The sequence below is a fragment of the Calliopsis andreniformis genome, chromosome 10 (assembly GCF_051401765.1).
Source record: "Calliopsis andreniformis isolate RMS-2024a chromosome 10, iyCalAndr_principal, whole genome shotgun sequence".
Lineage (NCBI taxonomy): Eukaryota > Metazoa > Arthropoda > Insecta > Hymenoptera > Andrenidae > Calliopsis > Calliopsis andreniformis.
Window position 1 is genome coordinate 21,425,808 of NC_135071.1, and position 27,938 is coordinate 21,453,745.

General features: G+C 43.0%; 5 protein-coding genes across 24 annotated transcripts; 3 read left to right on the plus strand and 2 right to left on the minus strand.

Moving 5' to 3' along the window:
* Positions 1-398: 398 nt before the first annotated feature.
* Positions 399-8,498, minus strand: Nup98-96 (nuclear pore complex protein Nup98-96). Of its 4 annotated transcripts, none has more exons than XM_076386314.1 (10): positions 8,407-8,498; positions 7,845-7,924; positions 7,534-7,743; positions 6,800-7,042; positions 6,505-6,708; positions 6,338-6,421; positions 1,695-6,168; positions 1,401-1,498; positions 1,076-1,322; positions 399-948 (listed from the first exon to the last, which is right to left on the minus strand). In XM_076386314.1, exons 2-10 carry the CDS (start codon positions 7,873-7,875, stop codon positions 759-761), a joined length of 5,781 nt encoding a protein of 1,926 aa, XP_076242429.1. In that variant the 5' UTR covers positions 7,876-7,924; positions 8,407-8,498; the 3' UTR covers positions 399-758. The 4 variants fall into 4 exon arrangements, with proteins under 4 accessions (XP_076242429.1, XP_076242430.1, XP_076242431.1 ...); XM_076386315.1 differs by having other exon boundaries at positions 8,330-8,476; XM_076386316.1 differs by lacking the exon at positions 8,407-8,498 and adding an exon at positions 8,076-8,238 and having other exon boundaries at positions 6,359-6,421.
* Positions 8,499-9,261: 763 nt separating this feature from the next.
* On the plus strand, positions 9,262-16,571 carry Pi3k92e (phosphatidylinositol 3-kinase 92E). 3 transcript variants are annotated; one of them, XM_076386321.1, is made up of 10 exons: positions 9,262-9,820; positions 9,929-10,387; positions 12,872-13,306; positions 13,407-13,837; positions 14,066-14,359; positions 14,485-14,763; positions 14,908-15,177; positions 15,314-15,628; positions 15,844-16,306; positions 16,432-16,571. In XM_076386321.1, exons 1-10 carry the CDS (start codon positions 9,677-9,679, stop codon positions 16,561-16,563), a joined length of 3,222 nt encoding a protein of 1,073 aa, XP_076242436.1. In that variant the 5' UTR covers positions 9,262-9,676; the 3' UTR covers positions 16,564-16,571. The 3 variants fall into 3 exon arrangements, with proteins under 3 accessions (XP_076242436.1, XP_076242438.1, XP_076242439.1); XM_076386323.1 differs by having other exon boundaries at positions 9,932-10,387; XM_076386324.1 differs by lacking the exon at positions 16,432-16,571 and having other exon boundaries at positions 15,844-15,994; positions 16,072-16,208.
* Positions 10,389-12,862, minus strand: Spindly (spindle apparatus coiled-coil protein 1 spindly). The gene is made up of 6 exons (XM_076386337.1): positions 12,255-12,862; positions 11,871-12,177; positions 11,659-11,776; positions 11,278-11,587; positions 11,039-11,195; positions 10,389-10,963 (listed from the first exon to the last, which is right to left on the minus strand). The coding sequence occupies exons 1-6, from the start codon at positions 12,518-12,520 to the stop codon at positions 10,517-10,519; spliced, it is 1,605 nt and encodes a 534-aa protein (XP_076242452.1). The 5' UTR covers positions 12,521-12,862; the 3' UTR covers positions 10,389-10,516.
* A 1,256-nt stretch (positions 16,572-17,827) lies between the features above and the next one.
* LOC143184273 (protein white) lies at positions 17,828-22,674 on the plus strand. Of its 4 annotated transcripts, XM_076386325.1 has the most exons (11): positions 18,391-18,616; positions 19,070-19,325; positions 19,442-19,752; positions 19,843-20,041; positions 20,157-20,295; positions 20,400-20,730; positions 20,915-21,046; positions 21,113-21,341; positions 21,398-21,503; positions 22,089-22,260; positions 22,326-22,674. In XM_076386325.1, the coding sequence occupies exons 1-11, from the start codon at positions 18,518-18,520 to the stop codon at positions 22,431-22,433; spliced, it is 2,082 nt and encodes a 693-aa protein (XP_076242440.1). In that variant the 5' UTR covers positions 18,391-18,517; the 3' UTR covers positions 22,434-22,674. The 4 variants fall into 4 exon arrangements, 3 of the variants coding, with proteins under 3 accessions (XP_076242442.1, XP_076242440.1, XP_076242441.1); XM_076386327.1 differs by lacking the exons at positions 18,391-18,616; positions 19,070-19,325 and adding an exon at positions 17,828-17,919; XR_013002747.1 differs by lacking the exon at positions 22,326-22,674 and having other exon boundaries at positions 18,390-18,616; positions 21,398-21,570; positions 22,089-22,226.
* A 1,418-nt stretch (positions 22,675-24,092) lies between these two features.
* On the plus strand, positions 24,093-27,912 carry LOC143184274 (protein scarlet-like). 12 transcript variants are annotated; one of them, XM_076386334.1, is made up of 14 exons: positions 24,101-24,397; positions 24,489-24,537; positions 24,637-24,686; positions 24,771-24,799; positions 24,860-24,910; positions 25,006-25,176; positions 25,399-25,637; positions 25,853-26,042; positions 26,159-26,196; positions 26,339-26,447; positions 26,517-26,964; positions 27,132-27,237; positions 27,358-27,458; positions 27,564-27,912. In XM_076386334.1, the coding sequence occupies exons 1-14, from the start codon at positions 24,238-24,240 to the stop codon at positions 27,737-27,739; spliced, it is 1,917 nt and encodes a 638-aa protein (XP_076242449.1). In that variant the 5' UTR covers positions 24,101-24,237; the 3' UTR covers positions 27,740-27,912. The 12 variants fall into 12 exon arrangements, 8 of the variants coding, with proteins under 8 accessions (XP_076242443.1, XP_076242449.1, XP_076242444.1 ...); XM_076386335.1 differs by having other exon boundaries at positions 24,103-24,397; positions 24,771-24,910; positions 26,517-26,744; positions 26,829-26,964; XR_013002749.1 differs by having other exon boundaries at positions 24,093-24,397; positions 24,637-24,910; positions 26,339-26,451; ... (1 more) ...; positions 26,823-26,964; positions 27,564-27,603.
* The last annotated feature ends 26 nt before the right edge of the window (positions 27,913-27,938 follow it).

The following is a 27,938-nucleotide window of genomic DNA, read 5'->3' on the forward strand; positions in this document are numbered from 1 at the left end:
CATGGTATCCGGAGAGGTAACTTTTCCCCGCAAAAGCGTGGAAGTAGTAGAGGTAGTAGATGAGAAAAGTTCGTGAAAACGAGATACTCGGGTTCGCGCACCGCAACCGAAGAAGGGGCAGTATTTGCGATGGGGCGCAAGCTCCGTATCATTGATTTATCTATCTGCGTTTTCATGTGAAAAGTCAACTTTCTAGATCTCACAAAGATCGGGCAGGAACTTTTATCAAATTAATAGATTTCCTCTTCCGAATCTGTTTCTTCTTTAAAAACTGATCGATAATAGTATGCAAATTTGAAGCGTCACGAGTCCTTCATTCATCGCTTATACATACCTCTGATTTTCTTTATGTGCTTTTATGTGCTTTTCTTTATGTTTACAGGTCTCTATGGAGAACATTTTAATCGTCTCTCATTCGTTTATTTAAAAAGTTGAGATGGAATATCTTAAGTAACAATTTAACGCAAATATTCTTACTACTTACACGAACTAAGAAGCTTAGGTACAATTCTACGTCTCGTTATCGTTTTGTTATTAATACATATCGTTATTACTATCCTTATACACCCTTTGTCGCACACATACTGTTTATACTAACGTTACACCGTTTTATTATCACTGTCGTCGTCGCGTTACCCTTTCTTTCGGTACGGTAATTATAAAAAAGTAAAAATCCATCGAACTTTCCTGCACTCTAATTGAAAAACAGAAAAACAACGTTCGTCGACATTTCGAGCTTTCCTAATGTACAATTGCAACTATACTGCCTGATATATAATTTCATTGACTCGCATATTAACGATAGGGCGAAGTTCTTGTTGCGCGTAGTCTTCCGGTAGCGGCAATTGAGAGACCAGTTGAAGTATATCGGTAGACCTATTTTCGTTGGATTGTAACAAACTTCTAGCCAAATGTAACGTTCTTTTTGCGATTTCCGCTTGGCAAAGTCTGAAAAGAAACGAAGGAATAAAATGATCGGAAACGAACCAACCAGCTCGACAAGAGAGTAATATTTTTAAGTACAATTGTAATAATCTTAGCTAATTTGAATAGCCAAGGGACAAATCATACGTACCTATGTTTAGCGGTTGGACACGGAAACTGAGAAATCTTGAAACAAAGACATGTTAATTGTGGTTTCAGTAACTCTAATTTATAACTTATTCCACGAGGATCGACACCGTGCAACAGAGATTCGATATCCATGGTTATCTCCATGTATTCCCAAAGCAATTGTCCTTGGTGAGCCCATCCACTTATGGTGCCGCTACACTCAGGTGGAATCAACGGATTTAATAGATCACGAAGATATTCGTAATTCTCTGAAAACGGAAACGGTACGATGTTTGGCTAAAAATGAAATCGGAGAAATGAAGAAGAATAAAAAAGCAGAGGACTACCATTTATTATAGCGTCAGCGGCTAAATGTTCGATGATAATTTCATGAGCGATGTTCCATTGTTCGGCTTGAATGAAGTACGAAGCAGCTTTCCCATATCTGAAGCATATGAAAAATGATTTCCTGTTTCTTCTCTTTCTTCAAATTGAAATAATTGGAAATTAGCGAATGAAAGAGAGAAGAGAGGAGAGAGAGAGAGAGAGAGAGAGAGAGAGAGAGAGAGAGAGAGAGAGAGAGAGAGAGAGAGAACATGTATAAATGACAAGGTGTACGAATTACATAACAATGCACCAACCTTTTGCCTACGTAACTCTTGACAGCCTTGGCCTGATGAATCCAAATTGATGGTATGCCTAGTTCTTCCCTTAAAAACTTTTCTCGCCCGACATAATCTGGAGTATCGTCTATTTCGACGTGTCGTTGCAGTAAGTTCATTACCGCGGTTTTCCTTTTCCCAGCATCTTTCATATGTAGCATCACGAATATGGCCCATTGCCAAAGTCCGTGCGTTTCTAGTTGCGTCGCAAAGTTAACGTGCGTTATGGTGGCTACATACTCCGAGAGATGCGAATAACCCAAAGCTAAGAGCACTTGCTGTATCAACCAACTTAGTCTGTAATCCAATGGATCGGCTGTATGTGTCGCCGGGTTCAAAAGTTCTCCCAACGCGTGATTACCCACACAGAATAATTTCAACAGATGAAAACACAAATCGTAAATAGATTTTTCACCGTTTATTTCGATTTCGCAATCGTTCCCTCTGTATTCAGGCTTCGGTTGTGCTGCGTAAGCGTAATCCGTCTTGTTCGTATCGAAAGCGGTTTCGTATAGTTCCAACGTATCCCTTATCGAAGCAATCGGAGATGAAAAATACCATAAATGAACGGCAAATGCTCTTTTCCAATCGAGACCTTCGCAAACATTTATGAGACCGTGCTTACTAGGTACCAGAGGTTCGCCAGCCACCAATGAGAACAGCTTCAATCGATCCATCGAAACGTTTTCGTCGATGCCTGCGTCTTGCCACAATGCGATTTGTTGCTTTATCAATGCTTTTACAGGCATTCCACTACGTAATTGTGACATTAGAAGCGCCAGACAATGATCGCCATCTTCTCGTGCGATCTTGCACGCTTCTTCTAATTCGAAAGCGGACAGTAACAGTAACGTTTTTTCCTCTTCGGTAACGTTCTCGTACTTTTCCGAATCGAGCATTTTTCGTATAACGTTCTTTAACCAGTCTCCTATAGCCTCGCGTCGAGCTACGACAACATTATGATCCGTCGTATTCTCGGCAGAAACGTTTATATCGGACAAATTGCCCCAGAGAGCCACGCAGAGTTTCCAAACGTTAACGACATACGCGGCGTAACTGTCCGCGATAAATTCCTCGGAGAATTCTTCGGCCAAACTGCAATGCGCGTGTAAAGCCATGCTCGCCTTGCCGACGTCTGTCTCCACCTCGAAGATTGGACAATCTCCTTCCTGAATCAATACGCGATGCGACAACTGAATTTTCAAATGACCCTCTATACTTTTTCCAAACGTTTGAACGCGTTCTTCGTACGTTCCATTACCGCCTAGAATTTGTATACGTTGAACTATCGCGTTCGATGTTGGATCTTCCGGGGAACGACCATGCATGTAAGAACCAATCTGTTCGAACGGACTATGCAGAGGTACATTGTCCGCTTGTTGTCGCGTACTCAGTGTGAGCAACGTTAGACCACGTCCCCAGCTCGGTTTGAACATTCTTCCCATTTGTATGCTCGTATCGGCGACAGACCGAGATTCCAGTTTATATATGATAGATTTCGACAATGGGATCACTTCGGAATGCCACTGACGAATCCAATTCACTGGAGTTATCAGAGGGTCCGAGAAACTTTTTCCGTAAATCGCAGATTTCGCCATAATCATGTCCACCGATCGTTTCGATCTAGCATCCGTCTTTGAGATCGTCGATTCTTCGTACGCGATGGACGGTATACGATGATGAATAGGCAAATTCGATTGCAACAGAGGACTAAACGTTGTCTCTCGCGTCTGATCTGTATCTAATTTCTGGACGTTGCCGGTATCGACGAAGCATCGCGCAGCCCGTTGATACCCGGGAACAAGCGAAACCCGGTCGTTGTATTCTCGTTCGTACATTTCCTCGTCCCTTATATCCTCGTCGCTACCATCGAAAAAGCTGGCTTTCATCAGTTGTAATTTATGACTGTCCGTACCCAGAATGCGAGCATTATCGCCAGTTGGACTTACCGTTGATTGTTTCTTGCGATTGTACTCTCTTATGCTGCATTTTCGAAAAATTCCCGATTCCATTAGAAAACACGAGTCTGGATCCAAATAATTTTCAGTCTCTATTTTCGAATCGTTCGAAAGTGTACCACCGTTCATTCCGATCACATCCTTCTTCGGAGCTTTTGACTGCTCCACCTTGGCGGCGACAGATTTTTGCTGAGTCATCGCGGACAACTTCAACCTCTTCGTATCGTTGACCGTAGGAACATTATTACTGTCCTCTTCGTCCGAATCGCTCAAACCGTATTTGGAAAAATGATCAACCTTGAAAACCCACGAGCCAGTCTCAGGTCGGTACTCGAGAAATCGAGTATCATGCTTCGCGGATACTCTACGCAACTTTTCCTCGTATTCCATCGCTGCCAATCGACGAGGATCAGTGATCGGTTTGTGCAGGGACTTGTCGTGCGGCCATACGCGATCCAAAGTAACTTGCGCTTTTCGATTTAATCCTTGTCCAACCGGCGGTTTCTTCTCGTCGTCTGGATAAATGATAACCTCTTTGTGCCGAAAGTGAACGATTTCATCCAGATTGAGACCGTAAATATCGAACGAATCAGGAAAGTATACGTTTCCATAACCGTCGCGACCAACTGTGAAGTTCGGTACGACGCACGTTTCGCCACAAACGTAATCCTTCAATTTATCGAGTGGCGGTATGGTATAATAACCCACGCGTTTCAAAGTTACCTTCGCTACGTTCGTCTTCCAATCGGAGGAGGTTTGTAGCGTCGAAAAGGCGCTTTCATCCAATTCTTGACTCGAATCGGTATTCTGTAGCGTGATGTCTGTACACGTTTTATCGACAAGAGAAGAGTTATTTTTCAACGACGTATCCGCGGAAGCGTTGACCTCAGAATGTATTTGATTCGACGCATCGGCATTGACGTTAGCATTAGAAGTAGCATTAGCGTAAGGATGTAATTCGGCGACGGTATTGTTTATCGCCTCCTCGGAGGATATGTTCGGACCAGAAAACGGTGAAGAACGTCGTCCCTCGAATGACTCTTCGTGCGAGTGATTCGTCGTTGAGTTACGCGGAAGACTCGTTTTCAACCAAGACGAAGACGATCTTCGATCGTTCGCTAATTGCCGATTATTTTCTTGACTGTGATTTTCTTTGTCTACGCTCTCGATACTTGTATTTTCGACGTACAAATTTGTTCCATTGCTTTTGTTGTTGTTGTTGTTGTTGTTGTTGCCGCTGCTGCCGCTGCTGTTATTCTCTCCTTTCCCAACAGATTGCGAATTCTTTCCCACGGATTGTGTATTTTCAGTCGGTGACGAAATTATCGAATTCGTGATGGATTTTGGCCGTAACACTAAACGTTTTGCATTTGGACGAGGTTGAAACGCTTCCGACAACGGATCTTCCTCCTCGAGGCCTTCGAACATCGACTTCTTCGACAACTGCGCAGGCGTAACCACTTTGGCTTTGATTTTCGGAGATTTGTTGTCGGCCGTGACTTTGTACTGAGGACCATTCAATATTTTCGAAGGCGCGTTTGCCGGTTTCAACAACTCTTCCGTTTTACCGGAGGCCGGTAAAAGATTTTTCAGTAACGGTGAATCTCCGAACGGTGCGGATACCAATGCTAGAATTTGCTGATGAACTGGTACAGTACCGGAGCTTTTCGTTTGATTGTTCGTAACGCCGGCACCGAGTAAACCCATTCCAAGGCCAGCTCCCATGTTCGAACTCGTTCCAAAACTCGAAGATCCAAAAGACGAAGTTGCATTGAACGTTGCGTTATTTCCGGTGCTGCCGAACAGGCCGCCTGGTTTTTGTTGCCCGAATAAGGTAGAACCGCTGCCCAACGTTAAACCTGTGTTCGTACTCAGCCCAGTCGAAGGAGCAGAAGTAGAACCGAACGAGAATCCGGACGCCTGTACTGTGGGTTTAAAGGGCGTGTTAAACAATAATGTACCAGAGTTTTGTCCCGCAGCGAAACCTGTTGTTGCTCCGAAAGTCGAAGCTGTGGTTGAACCGAAACTAGACGTTCCAAAACCTGTCGTTCCAGTAGATTTAGCTCCGAATAAAGTTGTACCAGCAATGCTGGAAGGTGTTTGACCGAAACTAGTGAATGCGGTACTCGACGATGTGGTCGGTACGTTGAAAGCTGATTTGTTCGGAGCGAATAAACCGATACTTTGATTCGACTGTGTCGATCCGAACGTGGATCCAAAACCAGTGTTTTGGGCTGCGCTGATACCACCGAAACTTGCACCACCGGCAGTTTGACTGGTATTACTGGTTGCGAAGAGCGGCGTCGGAGCTGCTGTACCGAAAGGCTTGGCCTGTGTATTACTACCGAACAAATTCGTGTTCGGAGTAGAACTGAAAGCGAAACTGCTCGTTGTCGTCGTCGAAGGTGTACCGAAGCTGGGCAGTGGCTTCCCGAATAGACTGCTTGATCCGGATTGAGTCGTCGCGCCGAAACCTCCGGTCATGCCACCGAACCCTGATTCGATATGTAAAAGAAGAGAAAAGAAAAAAAGATAATGTTATGAAATAGCAGAATACGATCGGATCGTGTTTTATATTCTAATCTTCTTCAAAATTCCAATTTATAATTCGTATTTAACAATACAGATATTTAATAATAATCAATTTTTATTGAAAAAGTTTACCCGTTGTTCCAGTACTAGTACCTGCCCCAGTACTGCCAAAAGGCGAAGGCTGCGCGGGTGTGCCAAAGATGCCTGTACTGGGTCCTAATCAACGAAAAGAAGAAGCAGAATTTATAACTTTACATATATATGTCGACGTTAAAGCATGCACCACGTTGTAACATCACCTTTTCGTCCCACAGAATAGTCTTCGAAACGTAATTCCTCGTAAGATTTGGATTCGTACTCTTTCATCGATGCTATACAACAGTGTCTCGCCGATATGCTATGAGATATACCATTCTTCGACATAGAGTCAGTAGTAATAACAGGGGTGAATTTAACAACGGTACCGGTCATAGTCGTAGTCGGGGCGTTTGTACTGCCGAAGCCTTGAGAAGAAACAAGACGAACAATATTTAAACAGTGCAATTTTCTTTTTGCAATATACGAAAGAGAATCGTAAGGAAACGATTTATTTACTAGGCGTCGTGCCGAACAAATTGGTATTTCCAGTCGCGGCAGTTTGTCCGAACGGAGTGGTCTGTTGAGCAGACTGTTGCGGTTGTCCGAATAAATTTGTTCCAGATGTTGCGCCAAAACTGAATCCGGCTGGTTTGTTCGATTGACCGAACGCTGACGTTCCGGAACTTGTTCCAAAAAGACTTGTACTTGCATTTTGTTGACTGCCAAACAGATTAGTATTCGTATTCGTAGTCCCAAAGCCTATATAAAAAATATACAAGGAAAATGTATCTATATTGCGCAATATCATTCGAAAACGAAACTTTACTAGTCAAAAATTTGAAGTACTAATAACGTTTAGGGATCCTATCCCTGACACGATTACAAAATGTACCCTCCTATTGTGCGTTTGATCTTAAAAGCATACGTTTGTACGTCGACTCGTTTCATTCTCGTTATTCAAATTCGATGCACGCCTACTTCCGGAATACCGACCGAATTTATCGACGAATTCTGGATACAAACATGTACAATATACTTTAACTTGAAACATCGAGAACCTGAAAAAGTTTATAGCAACGACGAAGTAACTCTCCTCTAACGCGAATCGAACGAATCATTGAACCACGGACCAGTTTCTCAGGTAATCCTTAGTCGTGTTCGCAGAGTGTGAAATGCGAGCTTTTAATTAAGTCTATGCACCGATGGATACGCCAAAGTTACATTCAATAAAACGGTCCATAAATTGCTACCTCCGAAAGATGGTTGAGTAAACGCAGGTGGTGTTGTGGTATTGCCAAACAAGCCACCAGTGGTAGAGCCTGTAGGCTTTGAATTAAAGAGAGAAGTATTACTACTACCAAAGACTGGTGTTCCACCACTGCCAAAACTAGTCGTAGCAATTGGTTTACCAAATGCAGATTGCCCGAAGGGACTGCTTTGAGCCGCTGTATTAAAACCACCTGAAAGAATAATCGACAATCATCGATGGAGAAGCTGAACGAAATAAATGCAAAGTGAACAAACACAACTAACAAATATGAACACAGTTTTCTGTACTTACTAAACGATGTATTTCCAGATTGCCCAAACATGTTTGGCGTTCAAATAACTTTTAAGTATAATCGACAACTACGATATCGCCTGAAAAAAGAAAAAAGAAAACACGATAATGCATAAACATAAATTTCAAACGATCAAGCCGTGCGAATTCATGGTTGCGTCACGAAATAAATCGATCAAAAATATCCAACAGGTTATGTCGGTTGTAATCGAAGCGAAGAAAGTAGCGTACACTTTTCAAATAACTTCGAACACATTGGTTCTCTCACAACTTATCTTCTCATCTTCGATCGTCGAAACATATCAAAATTTGTACGCGATAATAATGACCGATCTGTAATTCCTTCGAATGTGAAAAATGTTACCGTTAGAAGCTGTACAAGAGGACGTACGCACGACGACATTCAACATTAGTCACGTACGACGTCGACCCATCCGTAAACACACTGTTCTAACGTTCACCGTATTTTCGTGAAAGCAACTTACGCTTCACAAGCTCATTTCAATGCGAAGAATTACTGGACGAAGAGGTTACGTTAATTGAAAACTTCTATCGCATGTACCTGACAATTTTAACTTTAATACGACAACAACGACGACAACAATTCGACAAAGGAGATACGTTTGATTAAACTACGGATTACCGATTACATGTGATTACTAAACAGCAAGGAACACTACACATAGGTACGCACATGCATACATACACACTGTACACGCGCAGCGTATAATCTACGCGTGGAATCGTAGCAGCTCTCGAAAGTCGATCGATAGTTCGGTATTATCGTTACAACTTTCGTTCGAATGCATAAAAAATCATATCGTTACGATTCACAAGACGACTCTATCGATTAATTATGTTCCTTTTTTTTCACTTTTTCGTAAAATGGAAAATACGGCGCAGGAGAAATTAGGTGAAATTTAATTTGATATCGCATATAGTTATGCGGCATGCGTGAACATAGCCATGCGTACCGTGCATAACAGTTGCCGAGTTTTATAAGGTTTTATCCGTAAAGTGAAATGAAAGTTGTGCATATAAGCGACGACGATAAATATTTACACGATAAAAAGTATTTGAGCAGAAATTAATGCAAGTACTAAAGAACTGGATTTGTGCTTAAAGAACTGTAATTGCATGTGTGATGTGTTTGCGCGCGCGCGCGCGCGCGCATGTGTGTACAAATGTATACCTACGATGCCCAATAGAGAACCAGAATTAATTTGGCTGTGTTGCATTGGGATATACATCGTATGTATGTACATGCATACGACGAGCATGGCGTCGCGAGCATCAGAGTAAACAGATACGTACTTACACACACACGTGTGGGATGTACATTTGTAGAGAAATAATGGCCGATCAGTGCTGCTGTCGCGTAAAGAAGAAAATTGTTATATGGATTTTATTCACACGTTGGATTAAACAAACTTCTGCTTTGTGATAAATAGTAAACGTTGATGAATAACTGTACGATTGTACTCGAAAGTGAATAGGTAGCGAAGGGAATTCGCTACTAGATTAAAAAATTGTTATAAGATTTTGATCAATTTTGGAGTTACATGTATGCACGAACGTAAATATGAGGGAAGAAGTGCCGTAAAGCAGGAACTGTTCGTCTCTCGTACACTGTAATTATTTATTATCCAATCACACTTCAACCGATCGAATGGGAACGCATTGCTTGAAGAAAAGTAGATATCTTCGGTCGCGATGCGACTCGAACGATGCAGCACTTTCTTTCCCTTTTTGAGATTAATTAAATTTCGACTACTGTCCTTCGGATCGCATTGAACTTCTTTCAATTCTGTCGAGAGTCATCGAGAGGCATCATGGTACACACACCAAGCGCATACACATACAACTATTGGACAATATCACCCACAGAAGTTGTCGAGTTAACTTGTTTGATGCCAAATGGTGTTCTTATACCATTCGAGACTAATCGTAATAATACTTTGGCAGAAATTAAAGAGGTGAGTCCATCGATGCAGTATAATCAATGTAATTATACTTTTATCATTCGATTCGAATCCAAAGATATTCCTACGGATCTTGAATTAACAATACGAATTTGTAAATAGGAGTTGTGGGACGAAGCTAGCAAATATCCTCTTCATGGTATACTAAAAGATGCTCCGTCCTATGTATTTTCGTGTATCAATTCTAATTCCGAAGCAGAAGAGATACGAGACGAAACTAGACGTTTATGCGACATAAAGCCATTCTGTGCTCTGCTCAAAGTTGTGGAGCGAGAAGGTGTTAAAAGCGATAGAAATCTTGATTCTCAAATCGGCCTGTTAATCGGAAAAGGATTGCACGAGTTTGCTGCGTTAAAAAATTCTGAAGTGAACGACTTTAGATGGAAGATGCGAGTTTTAGGGGACGAAGTTGCAATGGCAAGACAGAAAAAGTCGTGGATGGAGAAAGTACATTATCAGTTTCCTACGCGATTAGCTCCGAGCGCAGCGATACCAAAAAATATCGAATGCCGGCTAAAGGATGGAAATATCGTTCTTGTCACAAAATTTGAGAACACAGAGGTGAGATATCTGCTTTTATTGCTGCTTTTTTCACCGCATGCAAAATCATTCCTGGTGAAAAAGTAATTTATAATTATAACTTGAAACGTACAATCGAGTTATGTAAATGGCACTAAGAACAAAGAATTTCTATAAATCGTTGGAGTTAACCGGTGTGTACACAACAGGATATTTATACGTCTCGTTCGTTGACACCTGCGTATCGTTGGTGTCCCCAATATTTAAATTCTCTATAAAACGTACGACCCTTTTCGAACATTTACTCTCGTTAGGCTTAACATTTCTTCCAGTGTCTTCAAACTTCTCCTCGCTCGTTGTTCGACATGAGACTTTACGTTCGTCTTCGAGTTTCGACGAGCGGAACGTAGTCTTTATTTTCGAGGAAGAATTGGTCAGTAACGATGGATCGAAATTCTCTATTTCTTGCTTAGAGACTGTTTCAGTTTTATCATTGTTCGTTACGTCCTCATGTACATACGCAAAGCGTTCCAAGTCTTCCGAAGGAGCTACACCTTTCGAATCGTCGTTCCTGTTGCTGACCAATTCTAATTTGCCTTGTAGGACGCACATTCCAGCCTGTAATACATAAACACAGTTCGATACCCGTTATTTCTCGCTTACAATCTTCTTCCAAACACGAGCAACGCTTACCTCTAGTGCGGAGGCTTTGTATTGCCAATACTGTAATCGCTTACTAACATTCAATTTGGCTTCTTCCTTTAGCAACAACTGCGTAGAGAGATCTTCTATCTTTACGCGAAGTTCATCCACTTCTTTTTTCTTAGTATCCAACAAAGATTGAAAATACCTACGAACGAGAGATTCTATGGATCAGTCTGTATAAAACAAACTACAGAGACAGATATACTTAACAACGATTAGTCTCTCACCCGAAAGATGCATCTACAGAATTCAACTGTTTCGTATCTTCTTTCCTCTTAATTTCAGACTTTAATCTATCCTCAAGATCAAACATTCTATTCTTATATTTCTGAATCAATTCATCGTTCGTCGCAAGCGTATGATCCGTATAATTTTTCCATTCTCTTAGTATCGTAGCTCGTTCTGTTTTCAGCATTTTAATTTCTGCCATTTGCGCTTTACACACGCGTTTCACTTCCGCATACTTATCGCGAAGTATATTCATTTTGTCCACTACATTTCGTCGACGATCTTCTACTTCTGCGAAAAGTGAATTTCCTGCAAAGAGAAATCTTTAACGCACAACTCTCATGGGGGGGGGGGGGGGGGGCTCTTTCATTCGTGTTTACCTTTACGTAAGTCCTGAGCACGATCCATTTCTAAGGATATCGCTTGTGCACGCGTTTCAAGCTCCGCACGAGCATCTTCTAACGCTCTGGTTTTTTGGTCTAATCTCTCCTTCATGTCCTATACGGGTGAAAGAAATCTTCGTTACGTCTCTGTCTAATTGCGTATACCAGCGGAAAGAGAAGCGAAGAGAAGAAAAGTAACAACAGCTTACTCGAGAAATATGTTGAAATTCGTCGCATCGAGATTGTAACTCTCTGATCATTTCTTCCGCATGTTCAGATTTTTTCTTCTCTTCTAGTAAATGCGTTTCAAGCTCGTCGACGAGGTTTCGAAGGGAAAGATTGTTAATCTCGAGAGAAACGTTGGCGGATCGATCCGTGACCGTCACCGTACTTGTCGCATTTCTTTCGTATTCATCGATACGCTGTCGCAATACCTCGATTTCCGTCGACCGTTTCGTTAACATGCTCTCAAAATCTGATATTACGTTTTCATATTCCTTCGCGCTGACACGATGCCTGCGAAAACAGAAACACACAGAGAAGAGCGTGAAAGAAAAGATACAAAAATCGCCTTTCGGAAGAAATCGGTTTACTTTTCTTTCTCTTCGAGAATAATTCGTTCTTTTTCCAAAATTTGCCGATTGGACGAACGTTCGATCATTTCGTTCGCTTCTTGAACTTCTCGTAGCATCGCTTCCTTCAATTCAAGTTTTCGCTTCAAGTCGTGAACTTCTTGCCGACATTGTTCGTATTCCGCTTTTAACAAATAACAACAACGACGACCACTGATTCCTGAATCTTCCTCGGTATACTCCTCCTCGTCGTGGTTTTCGGTGTTGTCTAACTCGCGTACCGACATGTTTAAAGGTTATGACGATAAATAACGGATTTCGGATGAGCCGTGTACGATTAATATGATTCTTCGAGTAGCATGTACCACCGCTTCTGGTCCTCTTCGTTCTTCCTCCTTTCTTCCTTCCTATCCTCCTTTCTGTCTTTCTACTTTGCTTTCTCGTCAATTCGACATTGCCCTTTTCTTTCCCGCCATTTTATGCCTTTCAGCCCTCTGTCGGCTTTCCGTTTCATTAGGTTCATTCCACGCCGCGATTCGACAGCTGAGTCGAGCGGGAAATGAAAAGACGAGAACGAGATTCTATGGGGTTTTCTCTTTCTATCGTACTTAATTAAAATTAAATCTTCACTATTTCAGACGGCGTTCACGTTTCAAATATCCCACACCACGACACCATATCAATTACTAGTGTCCATTTTAAATAAACGAGCGAACACTTTGATGTCCAGAGGATACCCGGATGACTTCACTTTGAAGGTTTGCGGTCAAGAAGAGTATTTAATAGGCGATTATCCTTTAATACAGTTTAACTATATTCAAGACTGTTTGGCGAAGGATGTTATTCCTACACTGATTACGTTAAGCAGAGATAGCGTTTCCGTTGATCAGGAAAACACAGCAGCTGAAAATGCAGAGGCGGACACTTTGCAACGTACAAGGTCTTCCTTCTCAACGCTGACCCTACGTAAAAAGGGTAAACATATATCTGCCTGGAAAATAGAGGAACCATTCGCCTTTACCGTCAATGGAATTTCACGATTGAATTGCGATGCCGCTCATCGTACCGTCGAGGTATCGAAAAGATTACGTTGTACGCACTTGTTGTAGGCTCGTCTCATGCCGCAATGGAGAAACCATGCGGGTAACGCGACGGTTTTCTTTTTCTTCGTAGATCGGGCTTCAAGCAGGTCTCTTTCACGGTGGAAAGTCTTTGTGCGAGAGCCAAAAGACCAAAGAAACTATAGTTAGCGCGGATGGTAGTTGCGAGTGGGAGGAAACCCTGAAGTTCGACATAAAGGTGCGGGATATACCACGGATGGCTAGACTGTGTTTCGTTTTATACGAGATTAGCAAGACTGCAAAAGGCCTTAAGAGTCGCAGATTGGTTAAAGATACGAAACAAGAGTTTTTTATAAACCCTTTATGCTGGGCTAACACGACTATCTACGATTTCAAGTCTCAATTAAAAACTGGAGCCATGACTCTTTATACATGGACGTACGCGGAGGACATGCAAAATGACGATCTTCTGCATCCTCTCGGAACGGTAGTGTCGAATCCTCACATAGATAGAGCAGCAGCTCTGATGCTAACATTTCCTAAGTAAGTTGCGTCATATTTTTCTCTCTCCTCTCTGCATTTCTTGACGATATTTCTCTCTTTTCCCTCACACACACGCACGCACGCGCGCGCGCACACACACACACACACACACACACACACACATACTTTCACCATGCACTTCCCGCTTCTTCCTTCCGTTTACTCGCCCTATTGGCGCAAATGTATATTCGCGCGAAACGTTGCTTTTATTTCGTCGATACGTTTCAGTTACGGAAAAGACAAATCCGTTCTTTATCCGACTCCTGAGAAAATGGTCGAATACGCGAGGAAGTTACGCGAATCGTCTGCTGAGCGATCGATTCAAGAAGAACCAAACGAGGAATGCGACATTGGTAAGCTTCAACAACTCGAACAACTTCGATTGTTGGCAGACAGAGATCCATTGCACGAACTTCACGAACAAGAACGGAAGGTAATGTGGGCGTTGAGGCATCATTGCCTTCACGAGATTCCTACGCTATTGGCCAAGTTGCTGCACTGCGTAGAATGGAACGATCACAGGTGCGCGTGCGATCACACAGCGACTGTCTAAATGCCATTCGTTTATATGGAAAAATGAAAGAAATTGGGAGGGACAGAAAGAGGGACCGTTTAAATTTACATTCCTATTTGGATTGTTCGTACAGGGAAGTAGCCGAAGCTACAGCACTGGTGCAACAGTGGTCGAAATTACCCGTGGAAAAAGCGCTCGAGCTATTGGATTACGCTTACGCTGATCAGAACGTTCGAAGCTTTGCCGTTCGTTGCTTAATGGACGTCAGCGACGAAGATTTGAGCCTTTACCTGTTGCAGTTGGTGCAAGCGTTGAAACATGAAAATTATTTATCCTGCGACTTGACAGAATTTTTGCTCAGGCGAGCGCTTAATAATCGCAGAATCGGTCATTTTCTATTCTGGCACCTCAGGTTTGCATAGTATTATTCTTTTCCGTTTCTTGTCGTTAGTAAACCAATAACGTAGCACGAAATTCGTATATTCGTAGCGTAAGATCTTTTCCGGTACAAGAGCAAGCGAAACTCTCACGTCCTTTCGCGATCGTTTCCTTCCAGATCGGAAATGCAGGTGGGTGCTGTATCTGTTCGTTTCGGTTTAATATTAGAAGCCTATTGCAGAGGAAGTCAACAACACATGCGGTTATTGTTCAAACAAATGGAGTGCCTAGGTAAATTGAAATGTGCCTCTGAACAAATAAAGCAACGAAAGGATCGTAAAGCTGCTTTACAATGTTTTCAAGAATTTATTCAAGAGCCTCACTGCCACGAAGCACTCTCGAACGTTCTAAATCCTTTGGACCCGAGTTTTCGATGGAAACGCATCAAGTAAGACTATTTTTCCAGCTTCTCACTATACACGCATACAGGTTTGAAAAGGCAGAAAGCAAAAAAAGAAATGGCGCAAAAGGCAGAGAGAAAGAGAGAGAGAGAGAGAAGCATTCGTAAATATTACAATTTCCAGAATCGAGAAATGTAGAGTGATGGATAGTAAAATGCGACCGCTTTGGCTCGTCTTCGAAAATGCCGATCCATTTGGAGACGATGTTTATTTAATATTGAAACACGGGGACGATTTGAGGCAAGACATGCTTACGCTTCAAATGCTACGAATCATGGATAAATTATGGAAAAGAGAAGGCCTAGATTTACGTATGAATCCCTATGGTTGTATATCGACGGAGAATAGAGTTGGAATGATCGAGGTTGTTCTAAACGCAGAAACAATTGCAAATATTCAAAAGGAGAAAGGCACGTTTTCTGCAACGGCCGCATTTAGGTACGCTCTCTCTCTCTATGTACATACACACATACGTACATACATACGTATATACATACACACATACGCGCGCACACGCACACATACACACATGCACGCACGCGCGCGCGCGCACACACACACATCACGCATACACACATACGTACATACATACATACATGACAACGCTTCATTCTCGTTAACACGTAACTTTTTCTCGGTTCTTCTATCCGTAGGCGGGGTTCTTTGCTCGCTTGGTTGAAGGATCATAATCACACCGAGGCAGCGTTGAACAGAGCTATCGAGGAGTTCACTTTGAGCTGTGCGGGTTACTGCGTGGCTACGTATGTGCTCGGGATCGCGGATAGACATTCGGATAATATAATGGTGAAGAAAACTGGTCAATTGTTTCATGTTGATTTTGGCCATATACTCGGACATTTTAAGGAGAAATTTGGATTCAGGCGTGAACGCGTGCCGTTCGTCTTAACGAACGATTTCGTACACGTGATAAACAAAGGGCAAACGAAAAAGGGTCAGGCGCTGGAATTTCAACGATTTCAGAGCCATTGCGAACAAGCCTTCCTCGTTCTGCGACAACACGGAGGTTTAATATTATCGTTGTTCGCTATGATGATATCGACAGGATTACCCGAACTATCGTCCGAGAAAGACCTTAACTATTTGCGGGATACTTTGGTACGTGTTTATTAAGTTTCGGAACGGAAAGGACAGCTTCTCGATATCGAGGACATTATACTCCAGTTGACGAGAGAATTCGCTCGAGAATTTGGACGTTAATTTGTTCTTTTTAACGATTATAGGTACTCGAGATGTCCGAAAGCGAAGCACAGAAGCACTTTAGAAGCAAATTCGACGAAGCTTTGTGCAATTCTTGGAAGACTTCGTTGAATTGGGCCTCTCACAATATGTCTAAGAACAACAAAACGACGTGAACGGATACGACGCGGTCGTGCAGAAGAAAGAAGAAAGATACGTCGGGATCGAGAAATGGAACAAGATGGATAGAATAAGAGAAGAAGAGAGATACGAAGTTGGACGATGTCTTGAAACAAATGGAGTGTCATCCTTGCCTCTCCATGCAAATAGGGAGACAGACAGAGAGACAGAGAGACAGAGAGACAGAGAGACAGAGAGACAGAGAGACAGACAGATATACAGATATACAGATAGACAGATAGACAGACAGACAGACAGACAGACAGACAGACAGACAGACAGGTCGACGAAAGACGTCAGGCAGACAGATAGTCAAACAGAGACAGACAGACCGATACAACAAAGAATCCGGTAAAGAGAATAATAGTTTGTCGAAAAAAACTATTCGACATATAGGAAGAATGATTCGCGAAGGTGGGCGTTCCGTTATCGGTCCTTGTAACGGTTATCTCTCATTTACCGAATAATGCGCAACGCCAATTATTCCCTCGATCGTTGTGCACTCGCTTCATTTTTCTCAATCTTTCTGTCGCTAACGAGAAAGCGACGGAAAATGGAAGCGAAATACGTATACGGTACATATCATTGGTTGACATTGTGAATTTTTTTAAGAGAATACATGTGGATTTGTTTCTGCGAGAATCCTTTAAAATGGCGTACCATGGTTTACCGTGCCGAACGATCGCAATGTCGTAGCTGTGCCGATATAGTGACGCTCCTAGAACCTACCGATCGGGCAATCAGAAACGGTTCTTGAAAATGATGACAGGAGATAACCTAGACCTAATTCTAAAGGTCTCAGAATATTGATATACTACTGTATCGATAAGAATAAATCAAGTTATTCTTCACCTGTGTTTTCATCCTCGTGTTTCCCATTTCCGATCGAATTTGCAAAGCCTATGTTCCAATTTTTGTCTCGTTACTCTTCTTTTTTCTCTCGAACGATAGATTCAACGATGACAGATGTACAGGCATGCGTGCTGCGAGATACGACGTTAACGTAATCGTTACTCGTAAGTCGCAGAGTAGAAATTCTCAAATGGACGAGAATTATTACGATACCGACTCGTTACTAATGTAGCGAGATTCGAAGAAAAGAAGGAAGAAGAAGAAGAAGAAGTAGAAGAAGAAGGGAATGAAAGAGCGCGATTATCCGAGATGTCGTCGTTACGTACGCAAGGCCGTCATGGAAATTCTTTTCTTTCGTTGTTGGCCGCGATGCGGGTAAGCTCCTGGATCAGTGGAGTCGCGTTACGTAAGCTAACGCGAAGTGAGCGAAACAACGAACGGAGATGCAAGACGAAAGACTAGAGGTGGGAGGAGACAGGCAAACCGAGAATGTTATATAGGTACGTACTTGGTTCGCGGCTAACTCGCACCTAAGCTCTATCTCGTCGTCGTAGTTGTCGAGTTGAACGCGTTCGAACGAAAATTCACGAGTTCCGATAGTTATTCTTTCCTTCTTCTTCTTTTTTTTTTTTTTTTTTTTTTTTTAAAATAACTCTCCGCATGCGTCAAAGCGTGCGATTTACGAGAAGAAGTGAATCAAAGAGCAAACGAGAGAAAATCGCTCGGAAAATTGTGTCGCGAAAATTTTCTTAAGAATCTTGGTCGTTTAGCAGAAAAGAGAATTGCGCGTGGTAACAATCTATAACCCGTTTACCTGTTACTCGTTGCCTTGAGAAAAGTATCGCACTTGTACTAAATCTCGTCGCGTTTCGTTGCACGCCGGACGTATTGTACGACTATCGTTCTAGCGCGTATTCGACATTGATCGACTCGTTTTTATCCGATTCGATCGAGAATATAATATGCGGCAAAGTTACATCGGATACGTCGATTGATATTTCATTTGCGTTTGTATTCGTTGAATCGGCGCTGTATGTTGATCGATTCGCGAGGAAATTGTGTGCAAAGATTAATCGAAGATCCAACTAACGAGGGAGAATGACTGCTACGGAAGAAACCGAACCATTGATTTCTACAAGAGTGCAAAGTACACGTGGGAATAAATCACAGACTGTTTCTTACGATGCGATCTCATTGGTAAGCAGTATTAGATGAAAAATCGTAGCATCACTTACGCATAAGTTCTTCGCAGCGTTGATAGTGCCGTTTGTCAAAATTGGTAAATCGATCAGAGTTACGTGTACGCGTATGGTATGGTGCGGCGCGGCGCGTCCCGACGACGACGACGGCCGTGTAACGTTATTCGATATCCGACAGAGGGTGAACGACTGGCTTCATTAAATCCATCGCGAACAAGGGTTGCGAATGAGATAACACATGGCTTCCGTCATATTTACGTTTCTCTATCGAACAAATCGCAGACTTTACAACGATTAGTCGTATTACGTAAACGATAGGACAAAAGTTTCGCTCAACTATCGGATGATACGATTCGTATTTCGTTCGGGATGTACCATTCGAAACGAGAAGCATATCGAAACATCCCTTGTACTATTTTACTCGATTCGTGAACGCTTCGTTTGATCGTAGGCAAGAAACGAAAAGAATTCGTTGTCATGTGGATCAAGATCGAAAACATCGTTGAGATTAATACCGATTACGCGTCCCTCGAGCGTAACGGTAACACCCTCACTGACACATTCCGTTGAAAATACAGCGTGCGAATCGATTACGTACACATGGAGCGATTTGAACGTGTACGCCATCAACAAAAACGAAAAACTATTAGAACGAGTATTCCTCGACAAGAAGAAACCACTGGAACGAAAACATCTATTGAAAGACGGTACGAAATCGAGTTTGAAATTTAAAGACACTATTACAGTTTGCAGCATGACATGGACATCGATATCGGTGCCCCGGTGTCGACACCAGTATTCGCACTCAAAAATTGCATTGCAGTATACGGCGTAGCCTATCCAGGGGAATTGCTAGTGATTATGGGATCATCCGGCGCCGGGAAAACAACTTTGCTGAATGCTATAACGTTTCGTTCTGGTCGTGGAGTAACAGTGTCCGGTGTGATGGCCGCCAATGGTCGTAGAGTCTCGTCTACGATATTGACCTCGAGGACCGCGTACGTGCAACAAGACGATCTTTTCGTTGGTACATTGACCGTCAAAGAGCATCTTCTTTTCCAAGCTATGGTACGCATGGATCGAGGAATACCCATGGAGCAAAGGATCGATCGCGTAAACAAAGTGATCGGCGAGGTACGTTGAAAAAAAAGCGTGGAAAGGTAAGAGGCAGCAGTGTCGTTACTTTCGAATCTCGCTCCCCGTATTTCGCTATTTTTCTTTCAGCTCGCATTAACTAAATGCACAAATACCGTGATCGGTCAACCAGGCAGAATCAAAGGTCTTTCGGGTGGCGAGATGAAGAGACTATCTTTCGCGTCAGAGGTTCTCACGGATCCGCCGTTGATGTTTTGCGACGAACCGACATCGGGTCTCGATTCTTTCATGGCGCATCAGGTGGTTTCAGTTTTGAAAGCTTTGGCCGGTGAGTATCCATATTTATCTGTACTGGCTGCACGCGTGTACGCAAAGTAGAGCGATTCGTAGATAGAGCGGTTCGCAGGCAACAATTGATTAACGAAAGGATCGTTTAATCGTAGCACGGGGCAAAACGATCGTCGCCACTTTGCATCAACCTTCTTCGGAATTGTTTGCCCTCTTCGACAAAATCCTGTTAATGGCCGAAGGAAGAGTAGCCTTTATGGGTACAGCTTCTCAAGCTTGCACTTTCTTCGGAACGTGAGTATACGCGTTAAGAGATAATTAAATTCGTCACGCACACGTTTCCTTCTCGATCTTTCACTCGATCGTCGATTAAACTCGATCGCGCACGATATTTTCAGGCTAGGTGCCGCCTGTCCAAGCAATTATAATCCAGCAGATTACTTCGTTCAGATGCTAGCAGTCGTGCCGGGCCAAGAGATGTCCTGTCGTCACGCGATCAGCACCGTATGCGACGCGTTTCAAAAGAGCGATCACGGTATTAAGATCGCATTGGAAGCGGAAAGTGTTAACGGTGAATTCGAAGATTCTTTACGAGATTCCAAGTATCCCGAAAATCGTTCGCCGTACAAAGCAAGCTGGTGCGAACAATTCCGAGCGGTTCTCTGGCGTTCTTGGTTGTCGGTTATCAAGGAGCCAGTTCTCATTAAAGTCCGCCTGTTACAGACTGTCGTAGGTCTCTAAAAATCTCTAAAACAAATAATGCGTATAATGTTGTAGGTACAGAGAGAGAGAGAGAGAAAGAGAGAGAGAGAGAGAGGGAGAGAGAGAGAGAGAGAGGGAGTGAGAGAGAGAGAGAGAGAGGGGGGGCGGGGCTGCTGGAAAACGACACACGTTTAAATTTGTCTGATTACAGATGGTATCGTTGTTGATCGGCGTTATTTACTTCGATCAACAACTCGATCAAGACGGAGTAATGAACATTAACGGTGCTTTATTTATATTTTTGACCAACATGACATTCCAAAATGTTTTCGCAGTGATAAACGTACGTAAGAAATTCTTCGAGCGTTCGTCTACCTATCGGGATTGATTCGTGAATTTATCGATGCAGGTGTTTTGCGCAGAGTTACCGATATTTTTACGGGAACATCGTAACGGTATGTATCGCACAGACGTGTACTTTCTCTGTAAAACGCTGGCAGAGGCTCCAGTCTTCATAGCTGTACCAATGCTCTTCACAATCGTGGCCTACCCCATGATCGGACTATATCCGGGAATCGATCATTTTTTCGTCACCGTCGGTATCGTTGCTCTTGTCGCAAACGTCTCTACGTCATTCGGTAAGTTCCATTCTTTTCGATACTATTCGATTATTTAACTCGCTCTTCGTTCTTAGGCTACTTGATATCCTGCGTTAGCAATAATTTATCCATGGCGTTATCCATTGGACCACCGGTGATAATACCGTTCCTCCTGTTTGGTGGTTTCTTTTTGAATACAGCGTAAGGATGATTCTAGATGTTAAGTATACGTAACGTACACGCACGTAAGCGGAGCATGTAACAATTTGTATGTAATTTAACGTAACGTACCTACTACTTACCTACCTACCTACCTACCTACCTACCTACTCTACCTACTTCGTACGAGGGGTGGAGAAATCAAGAGCGACCAAATCGCGATCGCAACGTTGCTCTTTTCAGCGCTTCGGTTTCGAATTTAGTGAAAATTCGGGCGGAAAGTGCCCGAGTTCCGGTTACGATACGCGTACTTGTCGATTCGACTAGAGAGGGGGTACGCGATACTACGTACGTATGCAACCATTCGATTATCGATCCGCTAAGGTAACCATGTACCTACATCCAATTAACGAAACAATGCCGAGCCACGATGAACGATTCGTCGCGCCGAGTTACGAGCGTTTTTCGATCCACTTTTCGATAACTAAAACAAGCGAATACCGCGGTTGCAATTTCGTCGCTCTCTCGATTGTCGCGTTTAATTTTATCGCGTAGAAGAATACCAGTTAAATCTTCTCCCAGCTGTTGACACCGCGACACACCGTATTCACGTTCACATGTCACCAGGTCCGTTCCAGTCTACTTCGAATGGTTTTCCTATTTGTCTTGGTTTCGTTACGGTAACGAAGCCCTTCTCATCAATCAGTGGTCGAAAGTGGATTCTATAGCGTGTACGAGAAGCAACGCAACTTGCCCAAAAACTGGCCGAATGGTTCTGCAGACGTTCAACTTCAAAGAGGTACAACACTCTCGTCTTTTCAGAGAACCTATAAAGCGCAATATGCGATCGATATTCGGTTTTAGGAGCATTTCTGGACGGACATCGCGTGCCTTTTCTCCTTAATCATCGTCTTTCGATTTCTCGCATTTCTTGCTTTACTTTCCAAAACTCGACGCATCCAGCAAAGGTAAAAGAAAAGGAAACCGACTTCATCAGCTACATACGCTTCGGCCTCTGTCATCGCTGTCGCATCGGCAGAGTCTTGCACAAGCACAAGTCCTTAGGATTCGACCGCGGATCTTGATTCAGACACGTCGCGTCGTTTCTCTCTTTCCTTTTATCCGTTCGAAATCGACAATTATTCATTTCGACATTGTTGCAACTATTGTACTATCGTATCTTTAAGAACGTATTAAAATTGTTAGAAATCGATTCGATCGTTCAAACATTTCACCTACATTCACACCTGTCTACTTATCTCACCGTTCTCCGTTTCGACGAACGTCGAATCGCCACGCACGAGACGACCCTTACCTTTACCTACACTTCGAACTTCAAAATAAATATATTTATGCGGGTGAGCGATCGCGAACGAGAACGAATTATCTCGAGGAATCACCACGAGACGAACAAAGAGATTCAGGAAACGATCGATGCGGAGGAACTAGCTCTGCGCGCTTACGTCGTCGCAAAAAAAAAAGAAAAAAAAAAAAAAATAAGAAGGTTTTCAACGGCACACCCTTACCGCAAAAGAACGGAGACAGAGGCGACGCGCGATGGATAAGCTATAAGAAAGAAGAAAAGAACGCGATAGGAAAAGGCGGTTAGGTGACTCGGTATTTCCTGTTAACTCTTGCGTATGGCAAACAGCCAGAGACCAATGTTGACCACCCTTCGTACCATGAACTCCGGTATCGTTAACAAACCGGTTGTTATTCATACCGTGCGAGTACACGCTGGAAGGGAAAGAAACATAATGGCAATGGAACGGTGGATACGTATTCGTTCGATAATCGAATCGAAAGGTGACGCATATCGCTCGGTTCTCTTCGTACCTATCTCTTAATCATCTCATTAGTTTTTGCGCATCGAAACATTCGACCTCGATCGATTCTTTCTCGGAACGACGAGTCCTACGGGCGAAGAAAATATTTTCCGGTAGATTACGGTATCGACGCATACATATTATTCATAGGAAAGTATAAAAATATTAGACGGGAGAGGAATTCTTACGACGCAAATCCTTGCGCGAGACAGGTATAAGGTTTCCTTCTTCGATTACTCCAACGCACTTCCACATAATCTGGTTTCGTCTCGCGAGTTTAGGGTTTTACCGCGCGCCTCTCGTCGTTGGTTTTCCTTATTCAAATTTTTTTCTTTCCATACCTTTGCGCTTTCTTTTCTCGAATCAAGTAACTGTCAACGTAACAGAGAAATCGAAGTTAAAGTTGTCGGATAGAGGAGAGAAAGTTTCTGCCCCATTATCGTGTTTCTTCGACGAAACTTCTCTCGTCGAGGGAACCGCTACGTACGTACGTACGTCCGTTCGTTTTATAAATCGATCGTTTCTTTTTCGGCAGAGGGGGCAACGCGACGATGAAAATCGGGTTCCGGGTCATCGCGGAAAGATTACAAATTGTAGATGTTTCCGAGAAGAAGGGCAACAGTAGGTAGACACGAGAGTACTCGGGTGACCAGGCGTAAGGGGTTCAGCGTGTACGCACTGGATTCAGTCGCGCTCTCGTTTGCCAAGCGACTCGGTTGGATCGTTCGGCCAGTCAGTCAGTCAGTCAGTCAGTTCACCGAACAGTTACATTTCTTCGCCGAACTCTTGGAAATATTAACACTTTTTACGGAAGAAATACCGTAGGTGGTCAAATCGAAGACAACAAGAGTGGCCAGGATTAGTTCTTTCGACCAAAGGACAGAAACTACCGACAACTATAGATAGAATTCAACTTTCCGGATTCTTGTTTTTTTTTTTTCTTTTTCACAATGAGCGTTTCAGAGAACAGTGATCGGTGTTGCGAAAGTTATAACAGCTCGACGGAACAAAGAAGAAGATCAAGAGGCGCAACCCTTTCCTGGCGAAATCTATCGGTGTACGCGATGGATCACGGACGAAGGAATATATGCAAACAGTTGATCGATAACGGTGCGTGCGATTTGGTTTTCGTAGATAGAGAGGTGAGACATGCGCGTGGAAAAGAATTCGGTAAGGTTGCAATATCGATGATCGATTTCAGTGCGTGGCGTGGCAAAACCTGGTCACTTGACAGCGATAATCGGTGCAAGGTAAGCTTTCGCCATATAAAAAGGGAATTCAGGCGGTTGTACCGTATTTGGAAGATTGTATCGTTGAGAATGGAACCAGATTTGTTTCTTTCAATCTAGCGGAGCTGGTAAAAGTTCGTTAATGACGGCGTTAGCTTTCCGTACCGGTCGTAAGTATGCTCGTCTAATTCTGTTTCCGTCTCTTCTCTCCGCTTGTTCTTCACCGATTGACGCAAAGTTTCGTTCATTCGTAGCCGAAGTCCTGATTCGTGGCGATATAAAGGTAAACGGTGCGTCGATAAATTCCTCGTACATGATGCTGAACAGTGGATACATGCACCAGGAGGACATGTTCGTGGAAACTATGACGGTAGTGGAACATCTTTGGTTCATGGTAGGACATTTACTTTCGTTAATCGCATTCAACAAATACATCGCATACACGAATCGTCTCTATCCGTCTTCAATCATGACTCATTACCTTCGAAGGCTCGAATGAAGGTGAACGAGAAAATGCATACGTCGCACGTTCGAGAGAAGATCGATCGGTTATTGCAAGACGTCGGTTTGGCGAACAGACGGAACGTACGAATCGGTAATGGTATCGAGGACAAAGTATTATCCGGTGGCGAAAAGAAGAGATTGGCTTTCGCTACGGAAGTACGATATAACTTTACACGCGCATTCTATAAGATGTCTCGTTCTTTCCTTTTCTTTTTCTTTCGTCTTTAATCGTAAATACGATTCTTTGTTTTTTTTTTTTTTTCTTCGTCTTAAATCGTGTCTACGTAGGCGTACGTATAGGTACAGACACGCACCTATGCCCAGCCTCGCAGAAATCATTTTGATCGCGCAACTAGACGTTTCGTCGAATTCTTTCAGTTGCTGACCGATCCGGAAATATTATTTTTGGACGAACCAACGACTGGACAAGATTCTCACGCAGCGAATTCATTGGTGTTTCAGTTGAAGTCTTTCGCATCGCAAGGGCGAACAGTATTGTGTACGATACATCAACCGAGCTCAGCTATATTCAATTCTTTCGATCGAATAATCTTGATCGCGGAAGGTCGAGTCGCGTTCGCAGGTTGCACAGAACGGGCGATACAATTTTTCGCAAGGTACAATACATTGTTCCGAACTTTGAACTCAAGGCAAGTAAGGTCGTCGGAATCGTTATTCGGGAGCAAGGATCGAAATTTAATAACTCATCGTTTCGTTTTCGTTCTTGTTCTTTTTCTTTTCTTTTTTTTTTTTTTTTTTTTTCTTTTGCGAACAAGTTACGCGTCAAAATAATCTTCTCTAACGTTTCGCTCCATTGATTAACTGTGTTCAGTCAAGGCTACGAGTGTCCACAAAGTTACAATCCCGCTGATTTTCTGATAGCAACCGTGGCTCCTGGATCAAAGACCGAAAGTGGCGAAGAAGTAGCACGCAAAATATGCGATAGATTCTTAACCAGCGAGGCTTCCAACGAGATCGATCGTATCTTGCAAAAAGAAACGCAGTCGCACCACTCGCCAAACGTAAGCATCATCGCGTGCACATCTTTTTTTTCTTTTTTTTTTTTTTCTACGTTCAATCCCTCGCGTCTTAACGTCTACTTTACTTTCGTTTTTTTTTTTTTGTTTCGTTATTTCAGTCAACGACGAAATTATCGTTGGACGCTAAGAACGTCACGTGAGTATCCGAAAGCCGAAGCGTGTACTCCTTTATTCGCGATTTACGCGCGCGCGCGGCCGTGCGGGTCTCGTTCGCGCGTTCTTCGCGCATAACGTACGTACAAACGAATATACGTACACACATTGTATTGTCGATACAGGAAGAAAGAATGGCGGTACTGCTCGCGTCTTTATTGGTTGACTTATCGGTATTTCTTGCAAGTCTGGAGAGATCCCTCCGTGCAAATCGTGAGGATATTTCAAAAAGTTGTAAGTAAGTCTATCGGATTCGTCAATTCGAACCGTGATCGCCGAGTCTAGCGATCGTAAATTCGACAGAGCGTCGCGACGATCGCTGGGTTGTGCTTTCTGGGATCCGTGAAGTTGGATCAACTCGGAATCCAAGCTACCCAGGGCGTCCTATTCATTTTGGTGTCCGAAAATGCTTTTTTCCCGATGTACGCTACGTTAGCGTTGATACCGCAAGAGTTGCCGCTTCTTCGAAGGGAATACAGAGCAGGGATGTATCCTCTTCATCTTTATTACGTCGCTCGAATCCTTTCCTTGGCAAGTAAATCATGGTTTGGTTCGTTAAACTCGACGACGACGTTAGGCGAGGAGAAGAATAAAAGACGATTACTCAAGTTTCAGATACCTGGATTGATAGCGGAGGCGTTACTGTTCACGACGATCATATACTGGTTGTCAGGGTTGAGGGAAAGCGCCGAGGTTTTCGGATCTACCTTAATCGTTCTTCTACTGACTATAAACGTGTCGACAGCTTGCGGTAAGTCTATCAGATCTATCTTAATTATACATTATTTCGAGGGATAAGCTAAGCAAAGAAGAGGAATAAGAAGTAGAAGAAGAAGAAGTAGCGCGGGGGATAGGGGGGGGGGCAAGCAAAGAGAAACGAAGCGAGAGTCGCTAACACCAACGTAAACGCGTTTTCAGGATGTTTCTTTTCAACGGCATTCGACAACGTACCATTGGCAATGGCGTACTTGGTACCCTTCGATTATATTCTCATGATCACTATGGGCCCTTTCCTTAAACTCGGGTAATATTTTAATGTTTATTCTCTCTTTCTCTCTCTCTCTCTCTCTCTCTCTCTCTCTGTTTTTCTTAATCGATACAGAGGACAAGAAAAGCATGCGTAATTACGTTTCACGTATCACAGGTCATTACCGATATACATTCGGTGGGTGAAATATATCTCTTGGCTGCTACATTCCAGCGAAGCGTTAACCATCGTTCAATGGACCGGCGTGCACAATATATGTGAGTGTAAGCGATTACGCGCATATCTACATATACAGGGTTCAGAGCGTTTTTCCGAAATAACAGAAAGACCGCTAAAAATCGTTTCGTTCACCCAATATCCAGCTTGTAAATCCATCGATTCCGAATTGCCCTGTATCACCGAAGGATTCCAAGTGCTACAACGTTACGACTTCGACGAGGCCAATTTTTGGATGGACACGATACTTATGATCATCATTTATCTCGTATTTCACGTTTTGGGCTACGTTTGTCTGTGGAATCGTTGCAGATGGAAGTGAGAATGGCAACTGGCGTACGCATCTCCGATATCATCGCATTACGTTTACGTTATTTACTGGGTTAGGAGAAACATCGACTCACGACGTTGCGTGTTTTTTCAACGCATAGAGAATATAGCGACGCGCATCGTAATACATTACGATTAAAAGAAAGAAAGAATATATAAAAGATATTCGTGGCTATATTTATTTAATCCTA

Excerpts from the sequence above, each read along its gene's own strand:
- Nup98-96 (XM_076386314.1), bottom strand. The coding sequence starts at position 7,875 with ATGTTTGGGCAATCTGGAAATACATCGTTTA. Across the intron at positions 6,422-6,504 it reads CTATTCTGTGGGACGAAAAG|GACCCAGTACAGGCATCTTT; the intron begins GTGATGTTACAA and ends TTCGTTGATTAG. Across the intron at positions 949-1,075 it reads TGTCCAACCGCTAAACATAG|ACTTTGCCAAGCGGAAATCG; the intron begins GTACGTATGATT and ends GTTTCTTTTCAG.
- Pi3k92e (XM_076386321.1), top strand. The coding sequence starts at position 9,677 with ATGGTACACACACCAAGCGCATACACATACAACTATTGGACAATATCA. Across the intron at positions 9,821-9,928 it reads CTTTGGCAGAAATTAAAGAG|GAGTTGTGGGACGAAGCTAG; the intron begins GTGAGTCCATCG and ends ATTTGTAAATAG. Across the intron at positions 14,360-14,484 it reads GTAGAATGGAACGATCACAG|GGAAGTAGCCGAAGCTACAG; the intron begins GTGCGCGTGCGA and ends TTGTTCGTACAG.
- Spindly (XM_076386337.1), bottom strand. The coding sequence starts at position 12,520 with ATGTCGGTACGCGAGTTAGACAACACCGAAAACCACGACGAGGAGGAG. Across the intron at positions 12,178-12,254 it reads ATTCTCGAAGAGAAAGAAAA|GCATCGTGTCAGCGCGAAGG; the intron begins GTAAACCGATTT and ends CTGTTTTCGCAG. Across the intron at positions 11,777-11,870 it reads AATTTCAACATATTTCTCGA|GACATGAAGGAGAGATTAGA; the intron begins GTAAGCTGTTGT and ends TCACCCGTATAG.
- LOC143184273 (XM_076386325.1), top strand. The coding sequence starts at position 18,518 with ATGACTGCTACGGAAGAAACCGAACCATTGATTTCTACAAGAGTGCAA. Across the intron at positions 18,617-19,069 it reads CTTACGATGCGATCTCATTG|GCAAGAAACGAAAAGAATTC; the intron begins GTAAGCAGTATT and ends GTTTGATCGTAG. Across the intron at positions 20,731-20,914 it reads TCCGCCTGTTACAGACTGTC|ATGGTATCGTTGTTGATCGG; the intron begins GTAGGTCTCTAA and ends GTCTGATTACAG.
- LOC143184274 (XM_076386328.1), top strand. The coding sequence starts at position 24,238 with ATGAGCGTTTCAGAGAACAGTGATCGGTGTTGCGAAAGTTATAACAGC. Across the intron at positions 26,448-26,516 it reads TGAGGATATTTCAAAAAGTT|AGCGTCGCGACGATCGCTGG; the intron begins GTAAGTAAGTCT and ends TAAATTCGACAG. Across the intron at positions 26,965-27,131 it reads AAACGTGTCGACAGCTTGCG|GATGTTTCTTTTCAACGGCA; the intron begins GTAAGTCTATCA and ends ACGCGTTTTCAG.